Source organism: Cavia porcellus, unplaced genomic scaffold (assembly GCF_034190915.1).
Source record: "Cavia porcellus strain 051 isolate PalLab524CR breed Dunkin Hartley unplaced genomic scaffold, mCavPor4.1 scaffold_24, whole genome shotgun sequence".
NCBI classification, from domain to species: Eukaryota; Metazoa; Chordata; class Mammalia; order Rodentia; family Caviidae; genus Cavia; species Cavia porcellus.
The window spans coordinates 49,298,414-49,312,346 of NW_026947507.1; the positions used below are offsets into that span (position 1 = coordinate 49,298,414).

A 13,933-nucleotide genomic window follows, 5' to 3' on the forward strand; every position below is an offset into this window, starting at 1 on the left:
CAACAGATGAGCTTTGTAAAGAGCGTTCTAAGATCTGAAAGAAATCGTCACCTCCTTTTAAAACATCCTCTATTATTCCAAAGCCATTCTCTTTAAGACAGCCATGTTTGTTGCTTTAACTCTCAGTGGGCTCAGAGCAATAAGGACAGAGAAGAGCCTCAGCTTTGCCTCCTCACAGAGACCTGCGGGGGTGTGGCGGTAGGGCGACACTGTGTGGCGAGGCCGAGAAATGTTTCCTGGTCAACCCTGCTTCTCAAGTTTGGCCTCCTGGAGTAGCTTACCACTTTGATGTAATATTATTTATAATCCTGCATGGTTAGCAGAAGGGTCAAGTTCAAAATATCTTTCATTTTCCTTATTAAAACTCATTTTCTTTATTAAACCTTAAAAGCTCACATAATACTTATTATTAAGTATTATTCAGGTTTAAAGAAACCAAATAGAAATACACATACCACATACAAAGACCTGCTTCAAACCCACACCAAGCCCCTCACTCACCGCCACTTTTCGTCTTTCCCCAGATCGCTTCTCCCAAAGGTAAATGTTCCCGAGAATCTGAATAATAATTCTTTACAGCCATTTTTATTATGTATGTTGAAAATGGTTGTAAACCTTCAATAAGAGCTATCCTTTCTTGAGATTCCTGTAATTAATTTTTAAAGTAAATAGCTTATTTTTATACCTTGTACAAGTGTATAGAAATTATTTAACCAAAGAGAAAAAATTTAAAGACTCAAAAAATGTAATTTATTTTTTAATTCTAGGTTGTCAATAATAATGTCACTTTCTTAATCTATCCAGATCTCAGTTGTTGAATGCCTCCATGAATAAATGCCAAGTGATTAACAGTCCTCAGTCAATTTTGCAAAATACTATTTCACACAAGAAGCTAAACTCCCTGGAGAGGGCACTTATGTTATTGTCCTTACACTGGAAATTCAGCAAGATGATATTATAAGGTTGCGACACATAGTGAATATAAGATTAAGCAATATGATACTTCTAATCATTCTTAGAAGTAATGTTTAAAAGAGTAAAATGGATGATCCTTAGACAAGCAGTCCTCAGCCTTGAATTGGAATCATCTATGAAGTTTTAAGTGACAAAGAATTATGTGTACAAAGTATATAGCATGTAATGTTCAACAGATGATGGCCAGTTTCACTTTTTGAATTAAATAAAGCCAAGCACAAAACACAATACTGGCTGTATAATTCCCTCACTGGGACATATGAAAAACAAATGCCAATGTTGGAATTAATGGTGTCAAACCATCAATTTACTCAAGAAACATCTGGAGAAAGGCATGGTCCCCATATAGCTGTGCATGAGAAATAGGCAAACTATAATTTTCAATGGTTACATTAGATAAATGCTATGAAGAACAAATAGCTGGCAATGTCCCTTCTGCTCAATCATTTCTTATTCTTCAATCTTCAATCTGCTGAATAGACCATGAAAAGAAGTCTCTAAAACTCTCTAGGGATAGATAACCCTCAGGGGAATGACCCAATTTTGGGGGGACACTCAGGATCTATTACCATGGTGATCCATCAACTGGCCAGAGTTCATAAAAGTCCTCATAGCTGGGTATAGGCAACTACTCTGAAGGCAATAAGATTCACTATGATGCCCATTCTGGTTTGACTATTACCTTCTTTTGAAGTCCTGTAATATTTCCAATGTTTAGATTTTATTGGTCTTGTTCTGTACTGTTTTGTTCCATTTTATTCTACCTAATGATATAGGCAATTCTTTTTAAGGAAGCAAGAGGCATTATGGTAACCATTGTTGATAACCTTCTATTCTGTTTTACATCATGTTCTATGTCTGTCCTTGGTTTTGACTGACTGCTTTGTTTTGTCATATTTGGTTTTATTCTCTTCCCCCAAAAAAGTAATAAGAACTATGGAAGTAATAAAACCCAAAATGTGTAAATTTTGTTGTAAAAAAGGGAGGAAAAAAAGTGCTCTAAAGGATACAACTGCAAGTGTGTTTAGGTATGTTAAGATAGATGACCATATTCCTGAGTTTTTGTTGGATCTTTGAGCACAACTGTTTGCAGTCTCACTGTTTGAATGTTCACTTGGTATGCTTTAATCCTGTAACTTAAACAACTATTTCTAAGATGACAATATGTAATCTATTAACTAGTGATCTTACTTTTTTTTGTAGTTCTGTATTACTTGTACCCTTATACTGTTTTCTTTTCTTTTCTTTTCTTTTTTTTAAATAAAAAGATATTTTAAATGTCCTCATAGCTTAACCTATTCCTAGACAAGAAACCTGGAGCACAGTACATGAGATGAATCAGAAGGTGTGAGACCTTGCATAGTAGCACACTTCAAAACATATGGGAAAGATTTTGCAGTGATAGAAGGCATCTTGTGACAAACACAAAAATCACTAGCTTCAGTCTCACCAGTATTTTATATTCCAGGTAAGAGCTGTTTGTCCCATCATCAAGTGCTGCATAATAAACCAGGTATGTTGCAGTTGGGCCAGCGAGACCCTTCCAAGTGCGGTTTGTCTTGGCTGGAGGCAATGCAATTGTGAGGCTGGTGTTGGTGGCATTGAGTATAGCTGGTTCTGCAATATTTGAAGCTAGAAATAGAAATGCTTTATCTAAAATAAGAAGAAAATGAAGGACAATATTCATACAAGAAGGACAATAGGTTCATTTACATCAGGGGTAATATTAAAGGTTAGAAATAACCTAAATAATCTTTAATATTATCAGGGGTAATATTAAAGGTAGAACACATGACTTTTGCTTGAAAGAATAAGCATGAAAATGCTTTTGAAATAACAATGCTTCTTCTTTGAAGAAACAATGACTGTAATTTTGATACTGTGTGGAGCAAATGCTGCGAGATGCCACTGAACTTCCATCCCTTTTTCTCAAGCTCGTGCCTGCCTGGTATTCCTCCAGCTGGCATGCCTGGAGGGAAACAGCACCCAGGACAATCAAGGGACACAGTGCAGCCCCTCAGAGAGGAATAAGTGTCTGTTCCAACTTCCAGAGCAGCAGCTGTCTTGCTATACTGAGGGCAAAGTGGCTCCTCCACATCCCCTGCCCTTGGCTCTTTCTCTGCCTGGGATGCTGATGCAAGGTCTAGAGAGGCAGCAGTCATTCTGCAAAAAGTGACTGGATGCCATGCTTAGAAACCAGGGAGGAGTCGAAAAAGAGGTGCTTGGTGGCACAGTGGAGCTGCCTGATCACGGCACACAGCCACCATGCTGTACCCAGCACCCTAGGGAACACCCTCCCAGAAACTGCCGGAGGCATGGTGCACCTGTCACCCTGCAGGATGGCAGAACCTCTCAGGTCAGACTTCACTTACTGGGAATCGAATGCAGATTCCAATCTATTCATTGTGATCACACATCACGTAAAGGATTTCACCATCATGCATAGAGAACACAAAGTGCAGGTAAGCGAAGTATAATTTTCTGTGAACCTTAACAGAGAAGCATGCTGTGATCATCAGTGCACTCTGTACTCAAGATCCTTGCAAATGCTCAACTCCACCTCTGACTCGAGAAAGTCACCCTGCGTTCTAATCACCGTCCACTGCCTGAAAACTGCACCTACTCCACCTGACAGTCCTCTCTTGGAGTAACCTTGCTCAGGCTCAGTTAATGGCAATCTCTTTCCTGGGCCACAACATGCAGGTCACAGCTATCTGCTCCATTCCTGCCCTGCCCTGGATCTTCTGCCAGAGCACTAGCTACATTGGTGTGGGCTAAGTTTTACTTTTGGGAGCATTATTTATCGACTATTAGAGTACGAAGTTCTTGGGCTAAAACTCCAGTAATACTTATATGATAGTATTCATCTGTGCTGACTTCTAGTCTAAAGCGAGAATAGAGCCCTCATGGTAGCAACTGCAGCAATAATCCAATGTACCGACGCCTGGTGCTTTCTCATTGTTTTATTTTTACTTAACAGATATGGCAGGATACATTGAAGTACTGGAAATGTCATTCAGGGCAGGTTTTTCCAGACCTTTTTTTTTCTTTACCCTTTACATTTTGAAGATGTAAAGAAGCTTGGGAGAAAAAGGAACACAGCAATAGGTAATTGCTAAAAATTCCCAGCAGATAGAGATACAAAACTCTGGATAATGTACCTTGAAAGTTGCAAAAATTGCTACCTTTTTTTCAAAGAAAATAATGATAGCATTATATGAATCATACTTTTCATGAGTTTCAGTAATAAAAACTAATACTACCTTCAGAATTTTTAAGGATGTGTATTAATGTACGTTTTGGCAGTGTGTTATTCAACTTTAAACAGATATTCCATCCGTACTTTTTTAAAAGTACGGATGTTACTTATAGTGCAGTTTTTGATTTCCAGTAAAACTGAGGAGAAAATAGAGACTCCCCACATATATGTTCCCATACATGCATACTCTTCCCTCCATCAGCACCCCTAGAGTGGTACGTCTGCAGGCCCAACATCCATGCACCTTTATCACCCCAAAGCCATAGCTCACATTATCCTGCTTGGCTTTCTCTGGACATCCTATTCCTAGAACTTTCTTGATATTAATTTGAGGAAAACCTTAGTTATTACTGTTTTACATTTCTTCCATTCCTTTCTCTTTCCCCTAACCCTGGTATTCTTATTTGTGTTAGATCTGTGTAGCTGTCCCAGAGTACTTGGATACTATGTTCTATTTGTTTCTTTGTTGATCATTTCTCTCTTTTGTGTGCTATTTTAGTTGTTTCCCTTGAGATATCCTCAAGCTCAACTATGCTAATTAATAGTCAGTTTTTTAAAGGTGCTTTTTGTTTCTGTTACAGTGTTTTATCTCTGGTATTTTCATTTTGTTTTGCTTGTGGGATTTCCGTTTATGTTACTCATGTCTTATTAATGACTTTATTAAACCATTAGCATATGTATTGTTGCTGTTTTCAATTCCAAGTCTGATGGTGCCAATACCCTTGCCATCACAGTCTGATTCTTGGGCTTGCTCTGTATCATCAGCCTATTCGTTAGGGCTTTCAGAATGCCTGGTCATTTTCTCTTGATAACCACGCAGGATTGCTAGATAAAAGAAACTGCTGTAAATGAATGAACCTTTAGTTATATAGTAGCAATGTGAAGAGGAAGGGAAGTAGTCTGTAGTTCTCAATTAAGTTTCAGACTTTTAGCGACTGTGCCTCTAGATGAAGAACTGAAATTAGATCCGATAAATCCAGAATGTTGGGCTGTGGGTTAGTTTCTCTGAGAGCAACCTTGTTAGAACAGAATAGTCTAGTCTGCTTTGAGATTGCTCCTTTCCTTCTCTGCCTGGTAGAAAACAAGGTTTTAAAAGATATCTGCTGTGAGAATCAGGTCAGGCTCCTGCTGATAAACTCAGAGAAGTGTGGGAACCCTTTATGACTGAGTCCCTCTAGAATTTTTAACTCTCAGAGCTGCCCATGCTGAGTCTCTAACACAATTCTCTTCTCCCTCAAAGCCTTTTGCTGGTGGGTTTTTGTTCCAGTAAACTATAAATGTATAATCACTTAACTTTTTTCCTAATTTTGGGGAAAGCGGTTTGGCCCATAACCTCACTTTTCCCATGGATCTAGGAAGAACTGAGTTTTCCATCTGCTCAGATTTTTACTTGCAGGGAAGTGGCAATTTTCAAATTTCCTGTGTGCTGGACCAGACACTAGAAGTCACATAGACTTAAAATGTTTTCAGTTTCTCAAAGTGGAAAATGATTTATTTATAAAAACATGAGCTAAGCCTATTTATAAATTCTTACCTGACCCAGCATTTCATATTTTATAATTGAAACAAAAAAGTTTGCTTGTTCATTTCTGTCCCTCAGAGTGAGTTATGCTTAATTTAGAATGACATTTTAAGCTAAAGACAGAGAAATCTTGATAAAAGAGTCAAAACTGTTTTAGGTTAGAATGTCATCCATAAGAAAACATAGTAGTGATATTGTTTTTGCTTGGTTGTTTGGTTTACAGATTTGCCAGGCTTTTGTTATGACCCTCAACTGTAGCAAACACATAGTCCTGATATAATGCGATCCATACATTTCTATAAACCATTGCATTATACAACATTATTCTATAAAATTCATACAGCTCAAGGAGTAATTAAGATTAGAGATACAACACTAAAAAACTCTATCAACGTCACTAAGGCAGGAACTTAATGAAAACAGCAGCACAGACTTGCCCACGTTAAATGGCACAGAGTAACCATGTAGTAATTCTCATATTAATATACGACTTCAGTGCATCACACTACCCAATACAAGACACATTATACTGCAACGAGTATGCACCGTTTCTTGAAAAGGACTTGAGGTTTTATGCGATGCTTTTTGATACCACTGGGAGACCTAAATTATCAGTAAGAGGAAAAAAAAAAAAAAAGGCAGAAGAGAAATTATGGATTTGAGGAAAGAAAGACGCCAGGCAGGGATAAGGCTGGTGTCCCGAGGGAGGTGCTTACACCGCCAAGCCAAGGACAGCCCAGACGTGACGCGTGTCCCATGCAAGCAGCAATCACAGTGCGCACCAAACACTGATGGGGCGCAGGACAAAAGGGAGAGCTTGGCAGCGGGGTGGAGGACTGGCCCTAGAGGGAGACAGGAAGGCGCCCTGAGTACCTGGGAAAGGCTGCACGACGCAGCTATAGGTCAACACGCGCTGGCTCTGCGGGGCCCTCACCCGGGAAACAGCAGCCCCGCTTCTCTTCTTTGCTTGATAAATCTGACTGCTGTCTTTCGCTGTGATGATCCAATATATAAACTCTTTATCCACAGTTAAGCTAACAAGGGCCTCGCCTGCTGATTAAACATGGAGTAAAGAACGAATTATACATCCCAAGTGTTTTACTCACCAATATATGAAATCCTTTATAACTGCTACATTTTGAATCTTTCTATTATTTCAATACGAAATAATATTTTTACATGATGTCTCATTTTGGCTTAATGAGGGATTTTATTTCCACATCAAGTCGTTACAGGAAACACCATTATTATCAGCCTTGTGATCTAGTGCTGGAAGGAGTAATCTGCTGAGAGCCACAAAGCTGCTAAGGACAGAGCCAGGACTCAAACCCAGACCCTGTGACCCCAGGGCAGATCATGCCAACCCACAGCACTGGATGACTGAGAAGGGCTCAGTGCCTTGCTCAGTGTTTTTATCATTGGCTTGGAAGAATGAATAAACACATTTATCACATGTATAGATAACATATGATTATCACTGTCACAAGCAGGTCAGTGATAGCCTTGAAAATTAAATAGGTCACAACAGAATCAGGAAATGGATTGAAATTTAACAGAGAAAAAGCATAAAATCCTAAACAGGATTCAAATCAACCATAAATTAATAAGTAAAATACATTTGGCTTACTAGTATTTCATGTGAAGTAGGACTGTAGATGTTAGAGTTGATGGGTGGCCCCAAGATCCGAGACCACCTTTAGTTACAGTGAAAAGATCTAGGAAACAGTGTCTGCCCTGCACCAACCAGAAAATGTGGAGAGCTTAGCACTGACATTTTAGAGGAGATTAACCAGCTGGAATGGAAGAGGCGTGAGCAATGCAAAGAACGTCTAGAAGACTCATTCCCTGAGACAGATAATTCAAGTTATAGGTGACTTGAGTTCTTCAGTAACATGCTCAGAAGTGGCTACAGCAGCTGTCTCTACGTGACTGAATGGCTATCATGTGGAAAATGATTCACATCTTCTCTAATAACTTAGAAGTCAGAAATAAGAGCAAGGAATGGAGAGAAAACTTCATTTAAATGTAAGAAAAATATCTGATACAAAGAATTATCCAAAAAATTATACAGACCTCTTTACAAAGTAGTGACTGCCTTTTAATAAACAAGTGAGGGGATGTCTTCCAACATGGTAAGCACTAAATGATTCTTGTACAGTGAATGTTTTTTTAAAATATTCTGACACTTGTTAAAATTACAAGAAAGACTTTGGTTGAGACTCTTGGTAATGGGGACAAGAGATGTCCTAATACAACAAAGACAGTTGGGGAGTGATACACAGTGAGCTCAGTGGAGTTAGTGGCTGGAAAATCACTAAGAAAAGATCCAAAGGATGGGGATTCTTGCAGCCTGACAAGGTTCTTATTAAAGACAGGCAAAGAGCCCCCAACGGTAGGGATGGGGAATTTGATGCGAGACCAGGATGGAGAAATATTTTATAGCTGTTGTCCAATGCAAGACCCATTAAGTCTTTGTGGCTTTTGAGCACTTGAATGTGACCAGGACACCTGATGAAGTAAGTGTTTAAGTTTATTCAATTTTAATTATTTAAATTTAAATTATAGCATGTAACTGACTAGTGATTACTGTATTGGACAGTGAGATGTAGGCCACTGGAAGTGTACATGGGGTATTCAAAGTATATTTTTTTTCTGTTGGAACCACTCCTAAGTAGAAGGCTCCAAAATCATTTAAGATTTGCAAGCATTTCTTCCACAAGCCTGTGAATTTCAAAAGGTAGATTTTCCAAGTATTGACCGATTCATATGGAAAGTAGAGTCCATACAGTCATCAAAGTGGAAATAACCCAGTCTACTGGTAAGATCACAGGTGTGTAGTTAGATTCAGTTCCAATGCCTCAGCTGACTGTGGCCTTTTAAACAGTTACTACCCCTCCGTGTCAGATTTCCCTTCTGTAAGATGAGGGTACCAATATCTACCTCACTGAGATATTTTGAAGATCATATGAGATAATGTACTGAGGAGCATGGTTGGAGTACAGAATTAAATGCATTAAATTGTAGCTCTATTGCTAATTACAAAGTTTTAAAGACACAGATTAAGAAAATTTTGTGAATGTCCACAGACAACTCCCCTGGAAGCAATTCGTCTTGAGTTGTACCAGAGCACTGGGCATGGCCCACAGCAAACTCTATGAGTATATTCTTTTAGGTGTATGTGGAAAGCAAGCCCTTGCTAATGGGACAAGAGAGGCTGTTACTGAAGATGAGTACACACCAATGTCTTACCATGTACAGCAGGCACCTTGATAACTCTCCAGCACTGGCACCCATCCAGATCCATGGCCCAGATCTCTTGCCTTTTGGCAAAGTATATCCATGGCTTCTCTAGGTCACAAGTATCAATAGTCATTGTTCCACTTAAGTCAAATTCAGTCACATTACAAGAACATTGGACTCTTCCACTTTGTTGGTTTGTGGCTGTGGGTTGCAGAATGTGATGCAAGGTGTGATTGCTAATACTGTAGTAGAACATCTGACAGCCCAAATTGGAATTTTCTGTCCAATATAAGCGACTATAGAAGGAAAGAAAAAGTTCTTCTTAATGAGCAAAATATGCTGTTTCAAATTTAGCTTTTAATAAAGCTCTATCACTGTAATGAAGGGACAAATACATCCTTCAGAAAGAACACGTCCAAATGTCCAGTAACCTTCTTCAGAAAAGGAAGTCACAAGAAATCTAACTCAGTATTTCCCAATAATTTGTTAGTAAATGTTTACAAGTAAAAGCCTTAGACTATGACCTCAGGTGTTCATAGTCCAGCCACCTTCCACAGCCCCCTACAAGGCTGCAAATCTGAAATGGGCTTGCACACTTTTATTGCACTCATCTCCTTTCTGTTCCTCTTCTCTGTTTCTGTTCTGAAGGCTAACTAACCCTGTAACTTCAAAATAGCCTATATTCAGTCTTATGACACAAAATCTTTCCAACCTGAGAAGTTGCTATTCAGTTACTGTGCAGAGGCCTTAAAATCCATCTCGCGAGGACATTATTAATTAAACCAGGGTGGCTGAGCCCAGAGTAGCTTCTGCTGAGGAAAACCTGCTGCCCATTCCCTGTCACTGTCTCAGTCTGTCTTTTCCTTACAAACTGATATTGTTAAATTTATTAATATAAAAATCTTTAAGTGGCTTCTTCCTTGTAACTGGCCTAACTTTAGGGTAGTCAAATCATCAGTGTGGATTTAGGTTTCATATTTGTAGTTGTGGGCTTATAATTTGTAAGCAGAATTACTTATTATGGGTTACTATGGTAAACCAAGAAAGCTAAGCTTATTTTCCCATCCTTGGCTTCTAAAGTTAAATAAAAAATATTACATTAAACATGTCTATGTTTATTTCATCATGATGGGAAGAGATACATTTATGTACCTTAAAAGAGGATATACAGAAAGTGAAATTATTGTTGAATTCCTGTTACAAATCTTCAGTTCACTGGGGCGTTTCACCTTGTGTTCAAGATCAACATCGAATATTTGTGTTCCATTTTGTGATTCTTTTCGCACAAAGTAGAGGTGCCTTGAAATCCAGTTGACAGTAAGGAGTGTGATGCCGGAAATATGTGCATCTTGGAAAAGCTTAGCATTAGTAGAGAACATGGGCAGGAAAATAGGATTAATTTTTTTAATTTGAAGAATTCTTTGATTATTTATATCATTTATTTATTGCGATACAAAGTCCCAATAATCCTGCGCTGTGTACTATTGTGCCATAAGCCTCTTCTCACATCGTGTATGTTCTTAGATAATTTTAACTCCTACAGCTTCAATAATGATTCATAGAGCAGTGCTAAGTATCCAGATCTTTATACAAGATCCCTCACAGAGTTACTGACTCAAAAGCAAATGCCTGTTGAACTTCTCCATATGATGACCCATCACCCCACCCCAACCCTTCCTTGTCCCTCACCTGCTGTATTTTACAGCTACCCATTCACCTAACCAAGGTATTCCCTTGGTGTTTTCCTCTTGGCGTTGTATCTACAGAGCTGTTCTCACTTGAAGCATCTCTCCTAGCTTGTCCCCTTCCTTCTCACCTCTCTGCCTGTCACCTCTCTCTTGCCTTAATGATTCCTACTTAATTTCTTTTGTAGCCTCCTGGTTGTATCAGATATAGCCCTAAGTCATCACTCACACTGCTAACACAGAGGTCTTTCCACAGTGCAATTTGACTGCATTAAGGCCCTACTCAATGGCTCCAGTGGCTTGTTGTTGCCTTCCAGGGGAAGAGCTGGCTCCCTGGCAGGTAAAGGAGGTCCCTTATGTTTGGGCCCTTGCCTACCTGCCTAGCGTTCCTGCCTGCTGCCTCTCATGCCTCCTGCAGAGCACCTCCTACCAGATTCCCTGAACAGCTCTGGCTCCAGGTTCCCCTGCCTTTGCCCTGCTCCTGCCTCTGCTTGGCTCCACATTCGCGTGGTTCATCTTCTTTGAGACCAAGATGTTTTTCTGTTCTGCAACCACCACCACCCATTCCCTGAGTTTCCCCAAACCCTGTTCTAGTGAGACAGCTGTACTGATCCGCTCTCCATATTGGTGGAAATTAAATGAGTGCCCACCCTACACCAGGCATTCACTTTAACTGGTTATCTCACTTAACCTTCACAGGAACCCAGGAAGAGAACTACTTAGCCACAGAGTTAAATAACTTGCTGGTGGTCGCAGACCTAGTAAATGGTAGGTCTGTAGTAAATTACAGATGTCAGGTTCCAAAGCTCCTTCCTGCTTTCCCAGTGTTACACTGATTTGTTTCACAAGGGTATAAGGTAAGATGTTTCCCTTTTTGCTTTAGTTCGAGTCTGGAGCATCCTTTAAAGGCCCATGTGTTAGGGTTTGACTCCAGCCAGTGGTGTCACCAGGAAGAAGTGAGTCATTAGGAGGTAGAACTGGTAGGTGGCATTTGGTCTGTGCCCTCACAAGGCATGGAAACACTGGTCCCTTCATCTTTTTTCCTTTCTCTTCTTGCCCATGAGGAGATGGTTCTGACTACCATGTATGCCCAGTCATGATTGCTGCCTCACTACAGATCCCAAGGCAAGGAGGCCAAACAGCTATAAACGGAACCACCAGAACTGTGAGCCAAAGTAAACCTTTATCTTTGCAAGTTGATTATCTCAGTATTTCCAGAAAGCTCTCACACCTCTGTATCCCCAGACTCTAACACAGTGCCAGTATCTCTTCCAAATTATTCTTGGAAGAATTTGCCTAAATGCTATTCTGTATTTATTTGTAGCTAAATAATTGTACAACATCTACTCTCTTCAGTCATTCTAATGGCATGACTCATACAGGTGTTTTAATTATAGGGCAATATAATACATAAATGCTTTGCTTCCCACATTCAAAAAAATCACAAAGTTGAAGTACCTTGGAGCCAGAATGGTTGCGCAAGTTCAGAAGGAAGAGGGAGTCTCCCTGAGCAAAATACCCCATGCCATCATCAGCTATGTAGCCAAGGGCACTAATATCGCCTTTAGCCAAAAATGTCCACACAACTTGATTTTGGTCCATATCTAAAAGCACTATCTCATTGTGAAGAAAAGACATGAGGTAAGGATATGGGTTGATTTCTGCAAATGAAAACCAAATAACAGGCATGAGTAAACTAACTTCAAAGTGTTAGCAAAATCTCTTGAGTTAGCCTCAAGTGGTTTTGAAATTCATGGGCCTCTTGGGGTTCAACTCTATTAGCCTAGTGCAGTCCTCTGGTCTTTTCATCCTGGGTTTGGTTAACATATTTTGGTGATAAAGAAAGCTGATTTTTAAAAATTTGACCTTAATTTCAGCTCAGAGGTGAAATTAGAATCCCTAAAGATATCATTACATAGATGTTTTTAAATTTCTATTTGCACATATTTCAGATAACAAATACCTGATGTCTGAGACTTCACTATGTCAGAAAGTGGCCCTGGGCCTTTGGATGCATAGACTCGAACCTAAAGCAAAGAAAAAGAAATAATAGGAGAGAAAAAAGCATTCATTAGTGGTCTCAGGGCAGCAAGTTGTTTCACATGCCAGATGTCCATTATTAAGTTCCCAATCCTTGTTTACCATCTAAGGATAGCAATAACTAAGGGGAAAACACTGTCCCATACATGTGATGTTGGGGCTTTTAGCCTAGAAAAGTGTTGACATGACATAGATCTCTATTGAATAACAAAAAGCAATCTCTAAAATCATTTGGGGATTTAACGTGGGAAATAGGTGATGGGTGGGTTGGTTGATTTGATGGTAGTAATTATTATACAATGTACACACATATCAAATCATTGCTATATATGTCTTAATTATATACAATCTGTACTTGTCAAATAAATACTTTAAAATCAATAAATTGCATAAATCATTTGAAAGAAATAAAACTGAACAAATTGTGAACTTTCACTATTTTAAATTCAACAACTGAAAACTTCAAAAAACTGAATTTATTATATTTTAGAGGATATTTGTAAAAGAGAAAATAGTAAACTTTGCATTCAAAAATGATTATTCAAACTATTTTCACATGTGTTATCTCTTTTGATACTCACAACTACTAATGATGAGTAAGAGTAGAAACTGGACCAGAGTTGTAATTAAAATATGGAACTTGTCTATAATAGCACAGATAGAAACACATGTCCTGAGTATGTATACTTTTCTGTCATTGTACAGGTCACATCCTAACAGGAGTTTTTTCTTAAAAAAATCAGACAGCTTTTATTATGCAATAAATCATTTCTATCCCCCAGTCCTGCATACACACAAAAGCCAGCAAAAAAAAATTCATATGCATAGTGATGGCCTCAAAATATAGAGCCTCAGGCGCTCTCTTAGCAGAACATTGGGTACTATTTGTTATCTTTTGGCATCAAATGTATTTTATGATATACTGTATATTAATATTTGTGTATTATTTTATGATGGTGCCTATGGATACCAAACATTGTTCAGTTTTGCACAGGACCATGTTAAATGAAATATATAAATCCACATGTATCACATTGCATGGGTCTATGGTGACTCAAATCTGAAACTTACACATATAGACAGATACACTTAGGAAGAATCATTACTTTTAACAAATAAGAATGTGCGTTAGCTTTAACTTTTATGAACTATTTTGACTGAAATATGTAGACCTAAGATTATCAAGATGAATATTAAACTAGAATTTTACAA

At 38.7% G+C, this 13,933-nt stretch overlaps 1 protein-coding gene across 5 annotated transcripts in view; it reads right to left on the reverse strand.

The window, feature by feature from the left end:
* The window catches only part of Ros1 (ROS proto-oncogene 1, receptor tyrosine kinase), a 140,848-nt gene that overhangs the window by 52,412 nt on the left and 74,503 nt on the right, over positions 1 to 13,933 (reverse strand). For 3 of the 5 annotated variants that reach the window (XR_010042720.1, XM_063235033.1, XM_063235031.1), the window contains exons 23-29: positions 12,645 to 12,708; positions 12,140 to 12,342; positions 10,149 to 10,354; positions 9,006 to 9,292; positions 6,630 to 6,809; positions 2,426 to 2,628; positions 502 to 646 (exon numbers count right to left, since the gene is read on the reverse strand). Coding sequence is in view for 4 of the 5 variants with exons in the window: in XM_063235033.1 (XP_063091103.1) it covers positions 502 to 646; positions 2,426 to 2,628; positions 6,630 to 6,809; positions 9,006 to 9,292; positions 10,149 to 10,354; positions 12,140 to 12,342; positions 12,645 to 12,708 (1,288 nt within the window). In the remaining variant the exon portion in view is untranslated. The remainder of the gene's footprint in view (positions 1 to 501; positions 647 to 2,425; positions 2,629 to 6,629; positions 6,810 to 9,005; positions 9,293 to 10,148; positions 10,355 to 12,139; positions 12,343 to 12,644; positions 12,709 to 13,933) is intronic. The other 2 variants (XM_023561601.2, XM_063235032.1) reach the window with 2 other exon arrangements.